This window comes from Cyphomyrmex costatus, unplaced genomic scaffold (genome assembly GCF_001594065.2).
Source record: "Cyphomyrmex costatus isolate MS0001 unplaced genomic scaffold, Ccosl1.0 scaffold23, whole genome shotgun sequence".
Taxonomy (NCBI): domain Eukaryota; kingdom Metazoa; phylum Arthropoda; class Insecta; order Hymenoptera; family Formicidae; genus Cyphomyrmex; species Cyphomyrmex costatus.
The window spans coordinates 2,695,995-2,722,156 of NW_017276368.1; the positions used below are offsets into that span (position 1 = coordinate 2,695,995).

Here is a 26,162-nt window from a genome sequence, read left to right on the forward strand (position 1 = left end):
CTCTCTCTCTCTCTCTCTCTCTCTCTCTCTCTCTCTCTAGTTCAGGATAATTAATCAAAATGAATAAGCTCGTTGCCTTTCGCATTAAATGATTCATTCATCACTGGAAAATGCAATGCGACGGAAGCAGCTGCACGAATAACACTCTTCACATCCTCGCGTCACTTCTCCTATCCTGTTTATTTGTCTTTCTCTCTCATCTTCCAACTCGAATGGGTGAAATGAATATTTGCTCTGTTGTCCGAGCTCTGTTGTTAGCACTTTACATACCCTGGAGCACTTTTCTTTTTTTTCTCTTTTTTTTCTATACATCGGATGAATGTAAGAGAGTTGTCCATTTCAAGAGAGCGTTAAGCGCTACGTGTATTGCCGTATAAATCTGCATCGTTAGTGTTAATAAGTTTTCGTAAACAAATCTCATATTAAGCGCTGAGAATTATACATGCGTTTATAAACGCACGTATAATTACGCAATACTATATACGTATACGTATAGTGTTGCGAGAGAATATTAGCTATAGTAATGAGCGCGAGAAATGAATTGTTCCGACAGTTTTTCTTCAAATTTTCCAGCTTTTCTAAATGATTAACATGAAAAATACTTTTATTGTTAATAATATTCAGATCGTATAAATGTTAGAATGTACAGGGTTCTATTATGATTGTACATACAATAAACGCTCTGGAAACTAGATTTAACTAAATTACATTTCTCCGGATTCATTTTCAAGTTTGACATGCGCGAATATATTACGCGTCGATATAAACATCGTTATCGGAACATATATGCACATCGTAGAGCGACCAAGCCCTACTTCCACAATCTCTATATCGATACTTAACTAACTATCGATAATAGAATTATACCTGATAGTAACGCATCGATTTTCACTGCCATGCCACTCTCGGCATTTGCAAATGTACACAAATGTAGCAGAAATTTTTGGTACGCACGTGTCAGCCTCTCTCTCTCTCTCTCTCTCTCTCTCTCTCTCTCTCTGTGTCATTATATCGTGATAAACGTTCTCCCTAAGCAAAATTGAATCATTTTGCAGGTAATAAAAATAGATAATAGATAAGGAATAATTGTGTGTATCAGAGAGATATTATTCAAATTGAGTTTATAAATGTAAAAAACATTGTAATACTGTAAAAAATTAATTCGCAAATAAGATACAAACCCTTATATGAAGAAAACTTTATTTCGAAAGTAAATATTAGATATGTATTTATGTGAAAATATTGTAGACACATAATAAAAAGTAACCAGACCCAATACGAACGTACATTTAAAACGTCCTATTCGCTGTTATAGTAATTACAATATATTATTAGATATCTAATTTAATAATGGTTATATAAAAAATTTAAGGCAATCTTATCATACATAATGGTGTATAGTAGTTGCGTTTATCATTGTTTTCTCTAAAATAAATAGTATTTACTGTTTATTATATGTATTTTAACTGCTGTAAATTGAACAAAATATTGTTTCTTCGATCTTTTAGCAAATGAAACCGGCAAAATGATTATCTCGTGTTTAACGGCTTTTTTATTGATTGAATAATAAGTATTCATAAACGATGCGCGTTGCATTAATTACCACGCCCATTGTAGTCCAGTCGGTCGATGCAACTTATTATCGGTCATGTAATCGTAAATATTGTCTATTCTCCTCGAAAGCGATCAATCATCCAAAGAAACCGTAATGAACGGTTAAACTATAAATTGTAAACGAAACTAATAATCACAAAAAAAAGAATTGATTATATTTTTAAAAATATACATTCTATCTTTTGTATAAATAAATTGTTGCAAATATTCACGTTGAATATTAAGTTTGAATTAATTTACATATTATTGTTATACGCAACAAATTAACAGTTATATACATAGTATATTAATTATAGATAGTAGTAAAAATTAGTAATAATAGTAGTAATATAATAATAGTGCAGTGGCAATTATAAAAGCAGAATGTTTGTGTGAAATTGGTAGTCAATACATATTACAAATGCATAAAGATATTGCGCAAAAGCACTCTATATACATGTAAATAATTGAACGTTAAAAATTGGAGTTTTTATACATTATTTACTGAAGAATTCAAAATGATAATTAATAAAAAGAAAATCTAGAAGGTTAACCATACTCCGCGAGGCAATTATTTATTTGCTTACAAGTTATTACGCATTATTGTTTTTTATGTCAGCGCCCTTAGACCCGTTTATAAAGATGTGCGTCCTTTTTTGTGTGAATTGAAACATGAATTTTAATTTCGTCAACTTTTTTTATACGAGCGCATTTAAATAATATTCAAATAAAATACTTAAAAAGGCCTGATAAACCGAGTTTGAAATATTTATTTTGTCGACTATTTTTACATTACGCATTATTCGTCCTTGAACTCAAATGTCATATCTGCCACTTACAATAAATTTTCCAATGTAAAAAACAAAAGTTCTGGTAAAAGCATTAACTTCTACTTTAGAAAAAAGTTCTCGTAGAATAATTTGCATCTGTTCATTTTTTGAAGATGCAGCGCATCTTAATAACTTCATTTCTCAGAAAATAAGATGGTGCATCATCTTATTCATTTAGAAATTTACACACATTTTTATATTTTATATTTTATATTTTATTTTCTCCATATGAGGGACTTTGTCTTTAACAGTAAAACATTAATCAAAGCATAATTTTTAAAAACTTCTGTTAATGGTACGCCTGTATGTTACGCGCGCGCGTATGTATGATGGGTATGTGTAGGTATGTATACGCGTGAGTAAGTATTATATTGTATAGATACACACATTTATTACAACAGAATTAATTGTATATAACGTATCTTTATTCAACAGTCATCAAATAATCCTTTTCTCATCTTCATCAAACACATTATATGTGAAGGACAAGAAATTTCGCAATAATTGTCCCTTATTGATATAGGATTTTCCGCTTTTTTTTTAAATTTTACTTGGATTGCAACTGTATGGGTGCATATTATTGTATCACGAAACTTTAATAATTACGAATCAGTAAAAGATTTATTGGATACTACGAGTTCAATTGTATTATAAGTCATTCTTGCCTTTATAATTTATATACGTATAAATACAGTCAAAATACAGAAATTATTATTTTATCAAAGTTGTTACTTTATTTTAATAATCAATTTGTTGCTGCAACATTTAAATTAGTAGATTTTATGTCGAGAGTGACAAAAATATCTTTCTAATCATTTTTGTTGGCTTCATCACATTGACGGCTGAATATTGAAATCTTGTCAAAGAGGGAGTTCAAATTAAATTAAAATTTTATTGTTAGCCTCTCTCTATCTCTCTCTTTCTTTCTTTCTATTTTTATTATTTATGCATCGATCTATTCAATACAGCATATGATATCGTATTTAAGGTGATTCAGGGAATGGAAGTAACTCGTTACTTGTAACGAAGTTACAGTTACAAGTTACTTTTTTGGTAACTTTACTGGTAACTGCGTTACTTTCTTTTTTTGGTAACTGTAACGGTAACGAGTTACATTTTTTGAAGTATTACATATAAAAAAAAATGCAAAAGTACATTTTTAAATTGATTTTAAAAAAGTAACGGAAAAGTAACGAAAAGTTATTTTTCAAGTAACGGTAACTGTAACGAGTTACTTTTAAAAAGCGATAACTGTAACTGTAACTAGTTACATTTTTTACTCGGTAACGAGTAACTGTAACTAGTTACTTTTAAAAAGTAACTTTCCATTCCCTGCTTATTATATAAGTCACGTACTACATTTACTAGTTTATTCATATTCTAAACTTTATTTTTTTAATATCTCGTCCCAAGAGATCAACATTGAGATATTGACAATTTCAAGTTTATATTGTTAAAAACGGATTATACTGTCGGGAATTATGTAGGTGTAAAAAAACATTTTTTTCTTTGAAGCATTTTGTTGGGTTCATTAAAATAAGTGTGTAAAGCTATTTGCCATTTTGCACTTGGCTTATACAAATCGTGGCGAGGACACTGCGTGAATTTTAGACTAGTTAGAGAGTAAGACATTATCGATATTTGTGATGTAATGAAAATATTGCGAAACTTAATGTCCATTTTTATTACATACGAAATGACAGTATACACATTATTACAGAAATCTACGGAGTTATTTCTCGACAATACGCAACGTAATAGTAATCTTTGAGAGAATAAGCAGGATGCAAAAAGTCATGATGTTATATCAGATATCAGGAGACGCGGTAGTGTCTCCGGCCATGTTCAAAAACTGAAAGACACTACGAGTCTCTTATCCCGAGCCACCAAAATCCATTTCTCGGGGGTGCATAACTACTAAAATATAAAAATTTTTGAATCGAACGTTATATGTCCTGAAAGGCGGTATCCCCACGAGTAATTTGAGCAAAAAAATTTAAAATCGGTCAAGCCGTTCTGGAGATACAAGCGGTCAAAAAGTGATGATTTTAATGAAAAATTAAGAAACGTCTCCTTCTCCTTCTTCTTCTCTGTCCGCATTCAAGGCTGTATTAAAACTTTCTAACATCCCTTCTCACCTTTCACTCACACCTTTACCATCTTCGACCCACCGTAACCCCTCCCCCCTCCTCTCCCACCATCCACCTCACCTCCGCTCTCTTTCGCCGTATTTCACTCTCTTTCGTTATTTAATATTTTTAAATCATTTTTTTATATGTTTGTGATATATTTATACTCTAAAAAGTAAGTGATATCCGAAAAAATCATCATATAAATGAAAAGTTCAAGCCATGTTCAAAAAAGGATTCTCAAAAATTTAAATCTTTTTGGGACTACATACGCAGTATATAAAATTCACACAATTATTTATAATAAGCACTGTGATCCAGCTTCGACCGTAAAATGGCTTTCTTCTTCTAGTTTATTATTGTTTATCAATTGTACGGCCTTAAAAATATATTACCATGAAAAGTAACTGATATATTATTAATTAAAGGTGCCAGTACAAAGTGAACATACATAAAGTGTATGTTCCCCCTCACCTCACCGTCCCGCGAACAGATCAAATGTCGCTCGAGCATCGTGCGGGATTTCGACTGCGCGCGGGGAGGTGTGGTGAGGGGGAACATACACTTTACGTATGTTCGCTTTATACTAGCACCTTTAATTAATAATATATTATTACTTTTCATGGTAATATGTTATTATTAGATAAAAAGATTTACATTTTTGAGTATCCTTTTTTGAACATAGCTTGAACTTTTCATTTTTATGATATGATTCTTTCGGTATATATATATATATATATATATATATGCAATAAAATTGGAAGATAAAGGACACACTATATAAAAATAATTTGCCCTTTTATCGTTGTTTAATTATATATATACAATGTTAAAAGGATCATACTTCTATTTATATTTACTGTTAATAATTAACGTTTACTTAGTTAAAAGGACTCTTGTGGAGGTAAAGATTGGGCACGTTCAGCGGATTCAACAGTTGAGTGAGCGCTCGTTGTTATTGGAGTATTCTTTTAGATCATCCAATCAGAATTTTAGATCTAGAAGAATGCACCAATAACAGTGAGCGCTCACTCAACTGTTGAGTCCGCTAAATATACCCATTGAAACTAATGATATAAAGTTCATACATACGAGTACTGTAAATATTACCAATATAATTTTCAACATTAAAATAAAAGATGTCGCACGGATATATAATTTATTATATTATACATAAATTAATTTAATCGAAAATTATATATATGTATACATAGTATTGGGCTATAATCACACCTTAATCACAATTTATTATATTTAAAATACCATATGTATTTTAAGTATTTATCATTGATTTACACATTTATAATCAGTTAATTTAGGTAAAGTTAACGAATATAAACGTATAAGAAATTCAATATATGCAACAATAATATAATTGATAAATATACCATAAAAAGTTATACATATGTACACACACGCGCGCGCGCGCGCGCACACACACACACACACACACACACACACCGCACGCACGCACGCACGCACGCACACGCACTATCTTTAATTTCATACTAATAAAATAAATATCTATATATTTTTCCAATTTCAGATTGTATAAATTTCGTACTATGTAGGAGAAGGTAATTTATTGTATTCATGTTATAATAATTAACGCAATGCGTGTCTAAGTAAATGCGTGACATTTTAATTAAAACATCTCTCTGTAATTTAATTTTTTTTTTTTAATAAAATTATAATGTTGGGATGCGAAAGATGAAGGGACAGAGAAAAAAGAGAGAAAACAAGATCAGAGAAAGTGAATTGATTAATAATCATAAATTTGTAAACAAATATACAAGTTTATGTATTTACTGTTATATATATTTACTTTACTGTATACATCTGTATGTTTGTGTAAACATGACAAATGAATGTAGTAGGATGACTACCACGTGGTTAAAATTGATTAATCGAGAAACGTGACCAACTAATTAGTAGGAGATAAAGGTGAGTGAAGGCAGGAAACGAGGAAAGAAAAAAGGAGAACAAATCTAAATAGATTATTCTGAAACAATACATCTCTGAAAGCTGGTAATACTTTTTTTTTAAAGCAACAATAGTAGTTTCACAAAATACAGATTAAATTTATAAGGATCTATAATAATATTCTAGGAATACATACACATACAAGTACTTCCATTGACCCCAAATATTAAAAAAAAGTTTATGAACAGAATTTAGAAACGCTTAATTTTTAAACTAGGAGAAATTTTATTATTTAACGATAATAGTATCAGTATTAATGGAACAATAAACAAAAGTACTAGAAATTCTTAAGTTTGAAATTATTAAAGGTAATATTTTTGAGGCTTCCACAGGTGATTCTTTTTCAGAGATTCTAAAGGATTTACGGGTTATCATGCCGTGTCGTGATCCAATGCTATAATGCTATTATTAAAATACTGTATCAGTGCGCGGTAAAGACCTATAATCATCTTTAGTGCGCGGTCCCTCACCGCGCGCGGTCCAAATGCCGCACGATGCTCGAGCGATATTTGATCTGCGCGCGGGGCGGTGAGATGAGGGGGACAGCGGAAGGCGGAGGCGATTTGAAAATCGGCCGAAAGTTGTATACACACTTTATGTATGTTCACTTTGTACTGCCACCTTTATTAATAATATATCAGTTACTTTTCATGGTAATATATTATTATTAGATAAAAAGGTTTAAATTTTTGAGTATCCTTTTTTGAACATGGCTTGAACTTTTCATTTTTATGATATGATTTTTTCGGATATCACTTCTCTTTTAAAGTACAAATATATTACAAATATAAAACAAAAATGATTTAAAAATATTATATAACGAAAGAGAGTGAAATACGGCGAAAGAGAGGGGTGGTGGGGGGGGAGGTGAGGGGGGAGGGGTTGCGGTCAGTCGAAGATGGTGAAGGTGTGAGTGAAAGGTGAGAAGGAATATTAGAAAGTTTAATACGGCCTTGAATGCGGACGGAGAAGAAGGAGAAGAAGAAGAAGGAGGAGACGTTTCTTAATTTTTCATTAAAATCACCATTTTTCGGCCGCTTATATTTCCAGAACGGCTTAACCGATTAAAAATTTGTTTCGCTCAAAATACTCGTGGGGTTGTCGCCTTTCAGGATATATAACATTCGATTCAAAATTTTTTATATTTTAGTAGTTATGCACCCCTCAAAAATAGATTTTGGTGGCTTGGATAAGAGACTTGTAGTGTCTTTCAGTTTTTGAACATGGCCGGAGACACTACCGCGTTTCCTAGGATACCAGATTATGATTTTGATTTCAAATTTTTTTCTAAGTCCCACGTCGGAAAATTTTTTGAGAGTACCGAGTAGTTTTTGAGAGTACTGAGTAGCGTTTCTTATAGTTCTCGACGAATTCTATCGAAAACTGTAAGGTGAAATAACGATTGGACCAACGGTTTGCAAGATACAGCGACATTTGTCAGAAGATCAACAATTTTTAGAGTATATCTCGGAAACCGTTGGTCCAATCGCTTTGAACCCTGATACTTTTCGACAGAACTCGTCGAGGACCGTCCAGAACTCCGATCAGAACTACTCGGTACTCCCAAAAATCCGGAAAATTTTTTGAGAGTAGTTCTGATCGGAGTTCTGGACAGTTCTCGGCGAGTTCTGTCGAAAAGTATCAGGGCTCAAAGCGATTGGACCAACGGTTTCCGAGATATACTCACTTTAAAAATTGTTGATGTTCTGACAAATGTCGCTGTATCTTGCAAACCGTTGGTCCAATCGCTTCTTCACCTTACAGTTTTCGATAGAACTCGTCGAGTACTATATCAGAACTATGCGACCTTGAATTTCGTTAAAAAGTTAGCACCCCAATTTTAAAAAATTATTAAAAAATGATTATTAAGCGCATATGTCATTAAAAATCATGGAGAACTCTTCGTATCGTCAAAAAGAAGCAGAAATTATCATCAGAACTATTGTATCTAAAAATTAATTTTTCAAAAATTTTTAATTTTTTTTTAATAATCGAAAATTTTTTTTGCATATCAGAAACTCTAAGCAATCGCAAATTGAAGCTATTAAAAGCCGCTCAGAACTATTCCACCTCGAAATTCGATAAAAAGTTAGCACTCTATTTTTAAAAAAATGTAAAAAAGATGTTTATTGAGCGGAACACTTGTTATTAACTATAGGGAACTCTTCGTCTCGTCAAAAGGAAGTGGGAACTCTAATCAGAACTCCTGAGTACTATAGTTGGGGTGCTAACTTAACATACCCAATTGTTAATAACTTTTTAACGAAAAAAAAGGAAGAGCGACGGCTAAAACCTGTTGGAGGTTACTCAGGGTCGTATCCTTGAGAACATATGTCAAGGTCAAGGTCATTGTGGGGAGTCTCCTGATCTAAAGATTTACCGGTTTCACTACTGTTAAAAATAACTTCAACGCTTAATATCTCAAAAATTATAAGAGTCCGCCGCCTAGTTGTTAAGGCAAAGTTACTCAGAATGATGACCTTGACAACATATATCAATTAAGGTCAAGGTCATCGGAGTTGGGTCCCCTAAAGTGCATAATTACTCATGATTCCTCGATAGTAGTGGACCATAAAATTATCATAGAATGATAATAATAATAATAGCGATTATTGATTATTTTTAGTAAATCATATTAATTTATGAGAAAATATTATAATGTTAATTACATTGTATAGTATTGACCAATAATTCCGGTACTATATGATAGTCATTATGAAAAGAAAGTAATTGTATTTACATTTATATGTTTTTTTTTTTGTTAAAAAATATCTATCGTAACGACAATTTATTTGGTTATCATTATAAAATTGTTATACTATAGAAATTAATTATTAATATTTGTATCGTTAGACAATTGTACGTATCTATATATTACGGAAAAGGAAAACAAACTTTACGTGACACGTTTTTTACTGTTAATTGAAAAATATAATATCTGAATAAATGTTTCCGTTCTTTTTCACGTATGATTCGCTTTCTTGTGCAAATTGTCTGACAAAAGCAAAAGTCCATATGCAAAAGGCCATGTCAGCAGATATTGGACATAGTAAAACATGCGTTATGGGCCTATACCCGATGTATTCGACTCATTTGTGAACGAGTGCACTTCTCCGTTTATATTGAGTTCTGACGTAATGGAAAAAAAATAGAAAAAAACACATCCTCTCATCATCGTCTCTCCATCAGTACAAAGTGAACATACATAAAGTGTATGTTGCCCCTCACCTCACTGCCCCGCGCGCATGTCAAATGTCGCTCGAGAGTCGTGCAGCATTTGGACCGCGCGCGGGGAGATGAGGTGAGGAGGACAGAGGAAGGCGGAGGCGATTCGAAAATCGGCCGAAAGTTATATACACTTTATGTATGTTCACTTTGTACTGGCACCTTTAATTAATAATATATCAGTTACTTTTCATAGTAATATATTATTATTAAATAAAAAAGTTTATTATTATTAAATATAAAGGTTCTTGATACGTTATATTCTAGACATCTTTTAAACATGACATTTTTTTTAAACATTATATTCTAGTTATCTTATTTTAAACATAGCGATTTCGCAAAAAAATTCTGTGATGGTTCTAAAGCAGAATCAAGTAATGGAATAGTTTTGGATCTATTAAATTAAAGCAAAGAAGCTTCGAATTCTTTTTTTCCACGATAATAAACAGAACTATGCCAATTAGATGTATTAACTATATTTTGTACAATCCTAAAAAAATTCCAAAATAGAAACGCTATTAATTTTCAGTAGTTTCTCTTAATATGGATATCTTTATATTTAAATATTTTGTTGTACCTGTATAATAAGACGGATAAGTACCTTTTTAAGGGTATTAATAATAGAAGAAAGTGAATAAAAATTAAGAGAAAGGAAAGTATTGAAATAAAAATAAAGGGAAAAAAAAGCAGAGGAAAAAAAATGAGAGAAGAAAGGAAAACAGAGAAAGAGATAATATCAAAGAACGAAAGAAAAAAGAAACGATAATTTTTACAATGGAAAAAAGCTAATAAAGGTAAGGAATATATAAAAAAATATAAGGTTTTGGAAATTTTACTTTTTATAAAATATTTATTAAAAAGATTTTTTTAGCTATTTTTGTTTTGTTTTCAACACGAATTAATATGCCACTCCCTTTTTGGCTTTTAAATACAATAATTCTAACAATTCTCGTTTGATCAAATAAACTAAATACTTATAATATGACTTATGACCGAGAGTCACAATGATGGAACTGCCACAATATATATATATATATATATATACATGTATATATATATATATATATACATGTATATATGTATATTTAAAAATGCAGGCAAATAATATTCATAATTGCTCGTGTTTATTTTTTTCATCCTTTTACTCCTTATTGTATGTCATACGAATTAATATATTACAATAATTAGTAATTTATTTAATCCAAAAGTAAGTTCTAAGTTCAGAATATTAGTTGAAAACTCGAGAAAATTAGAGAGTAATTTATTATAAATGTTGGTAGTTTCAAACGGTTAGATCATGAATGATTATTGAGTCAAAGTAAAACAGAATTTTAAACTATTGGACAAAGGAACAAAGGGCATACTTCGCAATACCAAGTCTCTAAGGAAAATAGATAGGAGCAGTAACTCAGCTTTCGCGTAAAAGTTAAATTAAGGATACATTTCTATATATATATATGTACATATATATATGTTATATACATACCTATGTGTATATTTAAGTATAGATAAAGCTAATACTGTTTTAATGTATATTAATTCTCAAATTTCATTTACGATTTCTTTGACGTTAACGTCAAAATGTTGTAAAAATATGTACATAAACTGAATATAAAGTATAAAATTTTGTATAAAATCTATTTTTGATAATTTTTTTGTGAAAATCTGTTTTTTTCGCAATTTATGCACATTGTAATAAATATATGATTTATATGCATGCAATTTATAATTATATGACAATGTATACGTAAATCAGACGAACGTTACACAGAAATTATACGTATAAATCTTTTACACTTTATTTCAATAATTTATATTTTACATCTATATGTAGTACAGGATCATCTTGTAATCTCCAACGATTATAATTTGCAATTATATGAATATTTTTCTTTTTTAATTCACCAATTTGAATAATATCCATAATGTTAATAATTCATATGTTTTATTGTATACAAGCACATTTCAATCGAAAGCGCGAAAGCGAGAGACCCATGTTTGCACACTGAAGGACCTACTACCATAATTTTTTGACGTAATTGAAAATATACTCAAATAAAATTTTACAATTAATAATTGTAATTATAATTTGTTGTGATCAAACGATCAATCGAAAATCGATTCTATACGACGACTAAAAAATAAATAAGGAATTTATGTCTGAAAAATTCAAAACATATAGAAATGTATGAAATTTTGATAACTTGAAAATTGTAAGTCAGTTTTTACTTCGACAAATCAAACTAGAGGGCAAAAAGAGGAATTGGTGTTGATTTTTGTGAACATGAATCACACCAATTCGCACGGAATATCATTTGCGATAATGCTATTATCATTTTACGCGGTTTCCTTTGACACACAATGTATACATTATTATTATCTTTATTCGAAATTTTCCTAAAGTTGTTTTTAATTGAGTACATGCAATTGCAATCTGAATTTGAATGCATCGGTCATATTTCAATTTTAGTATGCCGCCATTGCTAATAAAAAATTCAATAATTTCCTCTCGATTGATTTAGTATCGCATAATTCTTATTATTGATCTTGTAATTCCAAGTTTAACTATTTATGTATATATGCATATGTTTAATACTTACGGTATGAATTCTACGCGAATAATATATATTTGTGATTATTTTATTTAAAACAAAGGATCCTCATGAAGAAATAAAATGTTAATTTGTAATGGAAATTAAAGATTTAATTTTCAAACAACTAGAAAACGAAATCAAGATTAGCTTGATAAATGAACAATTGTAATAATATGGAGTTAGTAACGAAACAGCATATACATATATTAAATTTATTAGAGTCGAAAAAATAAGTAAATCAAATAAACATCTTATATTACGTATATTATTGACTCTAATAAATTTGATGTTAATTGTTTCATTATACATATAGTTTTATTATAATACTATATAACTCCACGTGATTACTTGTTTATTGGCCTCGATCGATTTTATTCTATAATTGCTTACATGAGCCTTATAATTTTTATTTTATTTCTTATAATAAGAAGAGAAAAGTTCTATTTCACTTCTTATTAGAAGGAATAAAAGAATTTACGTCAGAGTTTTCGACCGCAGTTATACGCACGAATGTAAAAATACAATATTTTTGTAATAAAAGATTGAACGTATAGCGCTTTATAATGCTGTGGATTGTCGGAGATGACAATTTAATAATTGGTTTATATACGGATTGCGAAAGAGGGGTTGGTCTACCACTGTCATTGCTCGAGGTCGTTCAAAAAGAGCTCTGAGAATCGCCGGAGGTTGTTTTAAGGCATACCTGATACTGATATAGAAAGAGGCACTCAAACCTCTCTACCTCCAGTTAAATTATTATAATTAAAAACAGCGCTTTCTAGCGATAAATGAAATCATTCATGTTAACAAGACTATACGCGTCATATGGATATATTACAGTATAACAAAACTTGAAAAGGCGATCTGGCACCTTTAATTAATAATATATCAGTTACTTTTCATGGTAACATATTATATTATTAATAGATAAAAATGTTTAAATTTTTGAGTATTCTTTTTTGAACATGGCTTGAACTTTTCATTTTTATGATATAATTTTTTTCGGATATCACTTACTTTTTAGAGTATAAATATATCACAAATATATAAAAAAATGATTTAAAAATATTAAATAACGAAAGAGAGTGAAATACGGCGAAAGAGAGCGGAGGTGAGGTGGATGGTGGGAGAGGAGGGGGGAGGGGTTACGGTGGGTCGAAGATGGTAAAGGTGTGAGTGAAAGGTGAGAAGGGATGTTAGAAAGTTTTAATACGGCCTTGAATGTGGACAGAGAAGAAGAAGGAGAAGGAGACGTTTCTTAATTTTTCATTAAAATCATCACTTTTCGACCGCTTGTATCTCCAGAACGGCTTGACCGATTTTAAATTTTTTTGCTCAAATTACTCGTGGGGATACCGCCTTTCAGGACATATAACGTTCGATTCAAAATTTTTTATATTTTAGTAGTTATGCACCCCCGGAAAAATGGATTTTGGTGGCTCGGGATAAGAGACTCGTAGTGGCCTTCAGTTTTTGAACATTTCCGGAGACACTACCGCGTCTCCTGATGTAATAAAAATGTTCAATTTGATTGGGATGTACATATATTGTATGTAATTTTATAATTTGCATCATTTTGCAATTGCATATATATGTAAAATTTTATCTTCCAAATGTATAAATATTAGGAGAGAATGTCCTAAATTGGACCGTGTTCCAAATCGGGCTTTTTAAATTTAAATAAATACGATTAAGCAGTGTGTGCTATTTATAATATAAAATCCTTATGAGACACCGAACATGTGACAGCAGTTTGGCAGTACTCTGTCATAACATTCATAGAATAGACGCAACTATATATTTTCTCTTATCATGCAAAAGTTTTACTTTAATTTTTTACTATATTTAAGCCATTCTATAGCAATATCTCACTAATTTTTGGATAAACAACTGTTATTTCCTGTTTTCTAAAGGCAAACAATGATTTTTCAAGATTTATTTAAATGTTATACTTTATTGTGGGGATATCAAAATCGACACCTTTTTTAACAGTTTGTTACCTTTACTTTTGTAAAATCGAAATAATTGCTTTACATGTTAAACAGATGTTTTCGATCACATGTCGATGAAAAATATTGTATTATTCGACATTTTGTATGGGACGAAGTTTCTGCAAAATCGAAATTAAAAAAAATTTTTTCCTAATTTTTGGAAATCTTTCCCTTCACTTCTTGTTAGTTTTGCTTGTCTAGTCTCTTCTATGTATCGACGTCACTTTTTCATCGAATAAACTTGAAGAATCATGATAGGATATGTGATCAAATGGTTCTATAGCAAAAGTCAAGTAGTGCCAGCTGTGTATTCACGTGCGAGATCACATATCGGGAATAGATCAGTTTAGACAGACACAGCTTTTAAAGTTCATACTTTAAGGATAAAACAATTAAACAATGTGTTTCTAAGTTAAGACTTTAATTATAATCGATAAACTTATAGAGTTTTCACGGATCTTTATTATAATTTATATGTATGATCTCCCCAATTTATTCATATAGTATTCTATTTGATTTTTACAATCATCATTAAATGAAGAACAAATCGCATGATTAAACATTTCGAATGTTTACGTTATTAGTAAAATAATATCTAACATTTTTTGGAGGGAATTTTTGGAAATGGCCCGTTATACACTACTAAAAAAATTAAAGGATCTCTTGTTCTACCCTGTAAAAATAGGCTAAGATAGAATAACTTCGTCAAAAATCATCATATCGAGATTTTTAAAAAAGCATTTTAAAGCTTAAAATTTCTACTTTTCAGATCTGCACTTAAAAGACCGTATTACTGATATTTCATAAAGTTACACAAATATAAATGAAGATGCATCAGATTTCAAAAGTTTTTACAAAATTTGCGAAATTGCGGGGCTAAGTTAAAATTATGCACAAATGTGATTTACAGCTTTCGAAAGAGTACATCTTTACCTTTAATTTGTTTCTTTATCGACCTATGTACGATTTTTTTTCTCCGAGTTATTTAACGTTGAAGCAAAAAGGTCATTTCAACATTAAATAATTCGGAAAAAAAATTGTACAGATGTCAATACAAAAACAAATTAAAGGTAAAGATTTACTCTTTCGAAAGCTGTAAATCGCATTTGTCTACAATTTTTAATTGGCTCCGTGGAACTTCGCAAATTTCGTAAAAAATTTTTTATTTAACGCACTTTTATTTGTTTGTTTAATTTTATGAATATCAGTAAGACCGTTTTTTGATGTATCGGTCTGAATAGTAGAGATTTTAAGCTTTAAAATATTTTTTTAAACATCTCGATACGATGATTTCCGACGAAGTTATTCTATATTGTGTCTATTTTTGCAGGGTGAAACAAGTAATTCTTTAATTTTTTTAGTTGTGTATTATATTATTATAACACAAATTATTTTACGTAATTCAAGTATACATGTTGTAATAAAAATTATGTTTACGATTCTCTATTGAAAAAAATCACGTTACAAAATTGCATAATAAAATCATGTAATTAAAACGAACAAATTACGGAATAAATCGTTTCAAAACAGTACGTTACTTTTTTAAATCACGCAATTTGAAAGTCACATATGATGATATGTTTTTCTTTCTTCTATTTCTATCATTCAATTATTTAAAATTCGACAATTTGATAAAATCACATAATAGACAAAATAATTTCCATATTTTTAATATCATGTGATTTTTCAAATTACGTAGAGTTGCGTACTAATTTAAAACAATACGTTTACGTGATGTACTTATTTTAATTATATGATTTTGTTATGTTAAACATATTATTTTGTGACGTGATTTTTTTCAGTAGGGTTACATAAAACATTACAAAACGAAGGTATAATTCATCAGCTTTAAAATTTATTTATTCAACTTTAATTTAGCTAAAATATTAAAAATTCGCGCTCACGAGATCGATAAAAGTCTATCATTTAATTGTAAGGGATCGGTCTCAAACGAAAAAGCTCGCTCACACTTGATTGGTTGGAGATAGAATCAAATTAAAACTTCGTATTATTATCTCGCCAAGTCTTGATCGTCGCTACCAACCTTAATTTTCTGTTTTCAATTTTGCTGCATCTGACTCGTCGATAACGAAAGAAGAGAAGAACTTTTGTATTTTATAAGTGTCGTATCACACTCTCCATTCCTCTTTTTCTTTTTAATATTTTTTGCTACTACTGATACAGAAACCTACAGATTACAACCTACAGGTGTCTATAATGACTAAATAAGTGTTAAAAATTTGAGAGTCAAAAAACATTTTATATTAAAGTTAAAGGATAATGATGAAAATGTGGAAACTTATATTGTTCTATATACAAAGATGTATATGTTTAACTTTTCATTACTTGCAACTAGAAAACTTAATTGCTATTTGATAAAAAAATTGTCAAGTCTTACAATATACATATAAGTTACAATCTTTCTGTCTTTGTTTATATAAAAAAATTTATATAAACCTATTTAGTAGAAAATTTATGATTATATTATGCGTGTAGTCGTTGCAAAAAAGATTTGTGAAACTGAATGTTGTCAAATTTTATTGAGGTTTTCAAATCTTGTTTTATTATGTACATATAAAAATAAATATTTGATAATAAAAAATCTGCATGCAGTGATAGAGTAAGATCATATTGATATGAACATATGTGACGTAATGATTTGTTTAATTGTAAAGATTAAATTTGGTGACCCTGAAACCGCAAGACGTGGAAATCGTAATATGAGATCAGGATATTCCTAATATATAAGAGCACTTAAACAATTCAATATTAGAAAGCGCACTATCGAACGATATGTTAACAATGACAATTCTGTTGTTGTAAAAATTCCTTTCTCACATACACACAGTCATACACATACCCATACGCACACACACACACACACACACACACACACACACACACACACACACACACACATGAAAATTAATCAAACTATTTTACATTTTATTGTAATTTTATTAATGAATGAGAAAGATGTACATATAATTCTTCGAAATATAATGTTGTTTCACAACTATCATATTTTTAGGGTAAACTTTAAGAAAAAATTCTATCCGATATATTCTTGTTTTTCTACATCAACTAAATTGTGCTCTATGAAAGGAGAATATTGTTATTCACATTATTCAAATCATATTTATATGTACAATTTTTCGAGCTTCTAAAACATTAATTAGATTAATCTTTATCAATAGGAACTCGTTTTGCCCGAATTCGGATTTGAATTGAAACTCTTGCAGATTCTTTCTCTTTCTGTACAGTATTAACTGATTTACTGATAAATTTGGATCAAATTGACAGAGTTGAAATTATCAATCGTGTAATAGAATTATAATCCGTCAACTATAGGCCGAAGTTATGCATCATTATCAGTATTTAAAAAAATTTTAATAAAACTATATTTGCGAAATTAAATCATGTAACACTGTTCAATTACATATAAATTGAATTATATATAAATTAGTTTAATTATATATAAATCTACATTTATTTTTATCGGACAATTGATATCAAATATTAGAATACAATATCGTTTGTACATGAGAAACATTTCCCTCAGAACTTGATGATTTTTTTATAGCTTTCTTTCTGATGTGAATGTATTAATTAGACTATACACAGACATATATATTCTTGAATAAAGTTTGAGACAGATACTAGATATACTGCTAGATGGATAGATGGATACGTATGGATCGTAGATGAAAGTATGGAGAAAGTGTTTCCATCTGTTTTAATGTCAATTATAAACTTTATAAAGATGATAAACATCGTAAAGGCATGAGTACTCACGAGTATTATCGTAAGGTATTCCGTTAAGCTCGTCGAAGCAGGGGATAGTAGCCAAGGTACCGGATATCGTTCGAGGCCAGCATAGTATGGTGTCCCAGCTCATTTCGCATTCTTGCTGTTCCTGCTTCTGGTTTTCACGTTCCTGTTGGCGTTCAAGACACTTGTGCTGTTCAGCACTGAAAGACTCGTTCAGTTCGTTAATATAGTTCAAAGCATTCAATACGTAATTATTGCCGCCAACCAGCGGCTTTGTGCCGTTCGTAGGAAACCAGGCCATGTCCGATCACTGTGTTGACCTCTCTCGTAGCGTTATTCTTCCTACTGAGCTGTCTCGACTCGAGAAAACAAATGTATCTAGAAAACAAAAAGAAGAATTCCTCTAAAAATCTGTAATATCTTATTAAAGTATACTTGAGCATAAAAGTATAAAAGTTTAGACACACGGTAAAGCCCACCAAAGTTGGGTGTTTTTGACAATATAATTTGCTCAATTAAAATTTATTCAAGAACTACCGGACCTGAAATTTTTGGAAAAATTATAATCTTGCGGAATATACAAGCAAACATTTTCCGATGTGTGAATGAAAAAAGAATAAATACGGATCGCTTGCGACGCTTGTGAAATTTGGTTAGAGCTCGACTTGATTTCGACTCCGAAGTTCAGCTCGATAATTTCGGTTCGAAACTCATCAGCTCGAGGCACGGCTCGGCTCGACTCGAGGGCTCGGCTGGCGGTTCGCGGCTCAGCTCGCGGCTCGCGCCTCGGCTCGAAATTCAGCTCGCGTTTCGGCTCGATAATCTAGACACACCTTAACAATATTTGAATGTTGCTTTTACATTCCGTAATCATTTTTAATATTCCGAAATACTCTTGGAATATTATATTTTAGGATTTTAGAAACATTTTATAAATATGTAGGTACTTTAAGAATATTTTTTATAACGTTAGCTGGAGAGATACTGTTCTATTAATTGTTACGGACTTTCGGAATCTAACATCTATAGGTATATGTGCTCGTTGAACTTTTTGCACAAAAAAGTTTCCGCACGAAATGCGTTTCGAATGTCATCCAATAGTTATTGTGCAAAGTCGGTAAGTTCAATAAAAAGACGTAAGAGCTTTTTGTTACTAAGTTCATTTATAGTTTAGTAATGTCGAAACTATTTTCCACGTATGTAATGGATGGAGAAACTTTTCCATAAATTGCTCGTTTATACAAAGTAAAACATATGTCGATCAAAAATATAATATATATATATTTCACGTACATATAATTTCATACCTTAAATATATTCGTCTCGCATCTCTCTCTCTCTCTCTCTCTCTCTCTCTCTCTCTCATCTTAATAGAGTATAAATATGAGACACAATGTATGAACTTTTATTGTGCTAAATAATTTGATATAAAATGATCTATAAATATATATATATATATTAAATTTTCGTCAATATATATATACAAAATAACAATTTTATTTTTTATTTTTCAAATTTCGTCAAAATCAATTTCGTTTCTAACTCAGTAATAGAGGAGGATCCTGTTTGCTTAAAAATCGATTGCCAGCACGTTTTCTCACATCTCATTTACCTGTAGATATCGAGTGCCTACAAGCAGTTTTGCGCATAAATAAAAATTTCAGAGCAAAGTCACATTTGCCTACGTATCGTGTATTATTGCTTATAGTTCGATTGCCTACATCCAATTAAACATTTGCCTACAAGCATTTCTGCGCACAAATATAAAATTAAGAAATAAAGATATACATTTACATACATGTATTATTGCCTACAAGTACTATTCTCTCTGCTTTAAAAACACAAATGCTGTTTTAAAATACGAATTTTATTTGTGCATAAAAGTACCTGTAGATGATCGAGCTGTAATTAATAATACATGTAGGCAAATATGTAACTTTGTATCTGAAATTTTCACTTGTACGTTAAAGTGCATGTAAGTAATCGATCTGTAGACAAAAGGAGTCCTCTCTACTAATAGTGATAAATTTGAAGAAGATTATAACAATAAACTCAGTAAGTAAAATAAGTTCTAAATTAAGACGTTTTCTGTTTAATTAGAGAGATACTTTTAATTAGAAGAATTATATGTACCATATATCTTATAAATGCGATGTCTCTTAACTTATCGTCGTTTGCAAATTTTGTGGTTTCATGTTGATCTATTAGTAAATGCATTAAATACATGCCATGGCCTTTTTATCCGCTGACATATGCTTAATCTTTGAACTGAGAGCCAAGGTATTTTCTTCTTTCTGACATGTAATTATATCTCCTTTGCGTCGACCATGAAGAGTAAAATTTTTCCGCGAGGAATATACACTTCTTGAGAAAGAGAAGTTATATGATATATGAGATTCTTGGGGCAAATTTTATGGTAATTTTGCAAAATATCTGAGAATTTTATTTGTCATATATTTTTTTTCACATTCCATTCACTTAAAGATCATTGAATTGTATTGGGTAGAATATCGCGACTTGACTTTCTCCGCAATTTCTCAATACACTTTGAGGTACGAGATCCGTGCTTGGATCGACTGTCAAACGGTTACGCGATCATCCATCACGAAGCTCTTGCAGGTCCACGAAGATGCCACTTTGGAACTATTAGACGAAGCTCTTGGATGTTCGAAATCGATAATATCGATATATAGTTATAATAGTTTACCACAGACGCAAATCATCGTGATGGAAGCTGCAATGGGACAATTCGCATTCTCTCATTATTCGGAAAATACCTCTCACTTGTAGGTAATTGAACATTGCAATTTTGCAAGAGGACAACACCGATCAAATATTCCGAGCTTATTAAACTTGATCTCGAGATACAATTGTCATTTAATACTATAGCCTTTTATGCTTGTGTAAATCAACATAACATACACATATGCGTTCACTTAAACTGTATATGCATATATTTCTTTTATAATATATTAAATATTTTTTCGATAGAAATAAATCGATTGCTTTAATTAGATATTTCTAACAAGAGGAACAGTTGACAATAATAATGATATGAAATTTATTAAATCACAAATTTTTGTTTTAACTATTTACCTTTTCTTTCTTTACTGTAACACCTCCTTGTTACAATGAAGAACTTGTTTAAAGAAATGATATGATTTATAAAAATTAAAAAAGTAACAATCGTTTTTTTTTTTAACAAATTTTTGAATGTAAATGTAAATTTGTAAATATACTTTGAATTATATGTTTGCTTTTAAAGAAACTGTATATATTGATATATGTATTGTATCACTTTATTATAATATATTCTCTCGTCGAAAGATTGTAGATCTTGCAATTTTATCCTTTGCAAGAATATCCGTGCTCCTCTCTTCCTAATTTTCGAAACGATATACTCAGCCCCTCTGGCTTCCGTAATCTTCGTGAAGGACGCGTTACTTATGATTAGATAGTACTCTAGGAATGAGTTCCGGATCGCTAATTTAAAAGTGATTATTTATCGCGGTGTACTTAACAGGGAGATTTATCGGCGATTTAACCATTTCGACATTGTCAACCCTCGATGAATACATGCAGAGGCGAATTCCCTTATTGCTCAAGAGAAGAGAAATAGATTATAGTGTTAACATGAGTACATACTTATATTATGCAAATCTCGACTATTCGCAAAGACGATATTGCTTCTAATATCATTATAGTGTATGTAACAGATTACACTGTATGTGTTAGAGCAATGATTGCTAAATAGTTCTTTATGATTAACGTTTCAATCCTTTATGATTAACGTTTCAAAGCGAGTTAGTTGACATAGTTGCGTCGCGTTATTAATGCAATATTATGTTGCTATACCTGCACTATGGCATAGATTATACTGTGTGAATTATACTTTATGCTATAGAGAGTACGTTTCATTTATTACATTATATTTTACAACATAATACGCCGTATACATTTTATATTATACATTTAAGCATTCCTTTCTGTGGAAGCATATGCTTTTAATATTGTACCGTCGCGTCGTCGCATTTCTATTAACTAACGATGACACGCGACTACCAATCGCTAACACGTGTTTCGGAAAGAACAGCCATTATATACCGATCACCTTTGTTACTTGTATAAGTTGCTTGGTGCACAACAACATCGAGAAATCGGTTTTACTGCGATTGCGTCCGCGTAATATTTATATTATAGTCAAACCACAGTTGGCACAATTCTAATTTTTGTAATATACATAGTTTTGCGTTATATTCACTTTTATTTTTTTTAATTTTTATTTTTAATCGCTTGAAAGTCGTAGGATCTTTGACAGTTTTTAAAGAGAAAGATCAACTTGATGAAATTCAAAGAATTATATTATAGCGTCTAGTTTAAATAGATAGATTTAGTGAGGGATATGTTTTCTATATGCTGTGTAGTCTAATTCATTTCATTACTATTTATAAATATTAAATCTGACAGTTATATCAATTAATGTAGTTTTCTTTATAGATACGTAACAATAATAATAGAATGAAAAAATTGAAATATATTAGAGAGATATACATACATGTAAGCGACGTAAGACTCTCGTAGAAGACTGAATTTCGGTATGTATAATTTCTTTTTAATATTTTTTACGCAAAGTATCAATATATATAAAATATAATTGTATCAATTTCAACAAAGAATGGTACGTGCACGGTCGTTCTTGCTCCGATATGGATTTTCTAGGACGGTACAGCCTAGAGCCGATGATGACGACTGAGCTACTACAGGAGCGAGTACAGGACAAGGAATAAGTACAGATGAGCATGCGCCATGATGCGCCACTCTGTGTTCGCGGATTCTCTCCATCCTACCCTACCTTCGCGCGGAATATTGTATCCATGATCGTCAACGGGGTTGCCAGAAACGTTAATCCGCCTTATCGAGGCAGTAGATAAAAAAGGTTTCTATTTAAATGTACGTGTCTGATCAAAATTAATTTCATCGAAAATTTGCAACTTGCTCATATTATTTATACGTAGAATCTGCGCTCCTGCCTAATTACGAGTATATCAATAACGAAATAGTCCACAAAATACAAAATATAAAAAAATGTAAATTAAATATTTAAAAAAATATTTAGAGAAAAAAGAGAAACAAAAATTGTTATATTTGGACAGGAATTTAGAATCATCATTATTCAACATTATGCAACATAACTTTTATTAATAATAATATAACTATAGTAATAACTTTTTGTGATATATAATTTAATTAATTTTAACAATACATTTAAAGAATGCTGTACTAAGCTGGTACAATATACATTTAGATGATTGATTAAATAGCCGCATGTCGTTTATATGTTTACACGCATCGCCGAAATTAAAATAGTTTAATCGAAAGTTACTGCGGTTAGCATGCGTATCAAGTGCTTGGTGTAAACAAGATATGTTTATATAGTATGTACACATACATACATATTTAATATTTTAAAAATAAGAATCATATTTTTCTCAAGACTTTTTTGTACATTTATCTCTAAATAACAACATTTTAATCAAATTATATTTATTTATCCTCATTGAATATTTATCCTATATTGAAATATTCAATTTTATCAATTAATCTCTTATATACGTATGACTAAAGTATACGAAGAAATAAATATATAATATTTCGTAATAAAACAAAATAAAACAAATTAATCGGTGCAATAACAAAGGGTCTGTCTTTTATTCCTGCACTGTCTGAACTAGTACACACGGTGCAATAAGTTGAAGTGAAACAAATATACGTTTAATAAAAATGTGTGAGACAAAAAACAATTCAGGACAAACAATTTTGTTTTGATAGTTCAAATTTATTTGAAACATTTGGTTAGAAAAACATTGAAATAAGCTATTTCTGTATTAACGTGGCATGTTAAAGTATAATATTATAATAATGAAGATAGGATAATTAAAGATAGATTTGAACGATGATGTAATATCTCCTCTTGAAATTAAAACGATAATAGTTTAGTAAAATATATTTCACCAAGTATCCTAAAATTTTCACACTAGAATAAAATATTTTATGTACTGTGTGTTTTATTTAATTATACTAAAAAGTCTCTCTCTTTCTCTCTCTCCATTAACTTAAAATTTTAGTAATTTGCCTATGTTCATCTCTAAATATTTGACACACGCAATGATGAATTATTATTTGGTGAGACTTTCATATAAATGCGGATAATTCTCAAACTCAAAGTGATTCCACCGAAATAATAATGTGAAAACGGAGGTCAGCAACTAACTATAATTGACTATTATTTAAAGATGCATTTCGTTGTGTTTGTTTTATTAAAACGTCAAAGAGGTTCGATTGAAAGTGTCAAACTAAAATATTGAAAAATATATCTGCACAAACGTAGAGGTTAATAGAAACGAGAGAAATATATAATTTGAAAACATATATCACTTTCCTTCAATTTGTAAAATTGGCTTTGATTAAAAAATAGAGCATCTCTATACATTCTATGAAGATAACATTATTAATACAATACATATGTTTGTGTATATTTAAAATTGTGAGAATTTGAATCGGCGTAATATGGTACTCTAAACATCTCTTCATTTGTAGTTACGTACTTTTGTCAATCACATTGTATAAAAATTTCACCGAACGGCACTGTCAACCTTTTGTCGGATTCGTGTACAATTGTCGATATCTGTCCGTTGACTAATTGATCGTGCTCACGGCACAATAGTCTAAAATATTCATCTACAAAATGTCATGCGTATATGGTACGTAATTGCGAATTAACGAAGTAACATTTTGATTTATGCATAAATTATATATACCTACATATACATACAACTTCAAAAATTATATACTATATGCATCTATAAATAAAACTATACAATGTATACTATAAAAATATATTAAGAATATATACAATACTATAGTATAATAGTATAGAAAACGCTTTTATGCAACAATATTACAATTGTTATGATGTTAAAAGTGAAAAATCTATAAAGATTAATTACATACAATTATATTATGCTAATTAAAGTAAAAATGATATCTATTATCTATTTAATAGAAACTGATTATTATATGCGTCTATATTAGGAAGTAGAATACGTTATAGGTTTATCACACACTTATTAAGAGTGATAAAAAAAGTTTAAATCATCGTTGGATATTATACCAATTATTATTTACCGATGCAAAGCAACCAGCTCAATACTCTTCTTAATAAGAAATTGGTATAGATGAACTGATAGTATAAGGTGCGAGAGCAAAATGCTGGAAATCCCAAGTTTGAATCCAGTAAGTACTCTCCATGATAAAAGAACGAACGATTACGTGCATGAGAGAGTTCTCTCGAATTCTCTCCTTTATTTAAGAAAAGATTCTGATATATAAAGGATAAAAGAGAAAGGATAAATGAGAAAACGGCATATTCTTGAGAAGGCGTTAATAAAATTGGTGATTGTGATTGAACTTTTACATATTTCATCGAAATATATGTATTAATTCTCTTCTTTAATTGCAAGGAATTGAAAATAGTGAGCACCTACAAACTTGGAAGAGTTTTGCCTTTTCGCTACCCTCTAATATTTTGCATACCTAACCAGTGAAAAATAACCGTCAATTTGACGTTGAATCGATGCCGAATCAACGTTGAAATTATCAGTTTGACATCGTCGGATCGACGTTAAAATAATAAAATTATTAATTCGACGTCAAATCGACGATTTGATGAGCCATTTTTCTCGCTAAGAATAAGCAATCGATTATCATTATTAATATTAATGATTCAATTCCTTTTAGCTCTTAAAAAATATGTTTACATTTGTGTGGTAAATAAAACCTTGCACGGAAAGAGAAAGTAAATAAGTAAGAGAGTAAGTTTTAATAATAATAAGCGATTTATTAGAACCATATAACATGAATACACAATAACTAATTGTAAGAAGTAACATGTCTATGTTCAAAGCTGGATCTTGAATGTTATAAATGGTTTCATGTGAATTTGTGTGTGTGTGTGTGTGTGTGTGTGTGTGTGTGTGTGTGTGTGTG

The 26,162-nt window shown here is 30.2% G+C and overlaps 1 protein-coding gene across 1 annotated transcript in view; it reads right to left on the reverse strand.

Moving 5' to 3' along the window:
* The window catches only part of Dh44-R1 (Diuretic hormone 44 receptor 1), a 38,675-nt gene extending 20,212 nt beyond the window's left edge, over positions 1-18,463 (reverse strand). Inside the window, exon 1 of the mRNA XM_018540012.1 lies at positions 18,141-18,463. Coding sequence (XP_018395514.1) covers positions 18,141-18,417 — 277 coding nt within the window. The 5' untranslated portion in view covers positions 18,418-18,463. The remainder of the gene's footprint in view (positions 1-18,140) is intronic.
* Between the last annotated feature and the right edge of the window lie 7,699 nt (positions 18,464-26,162).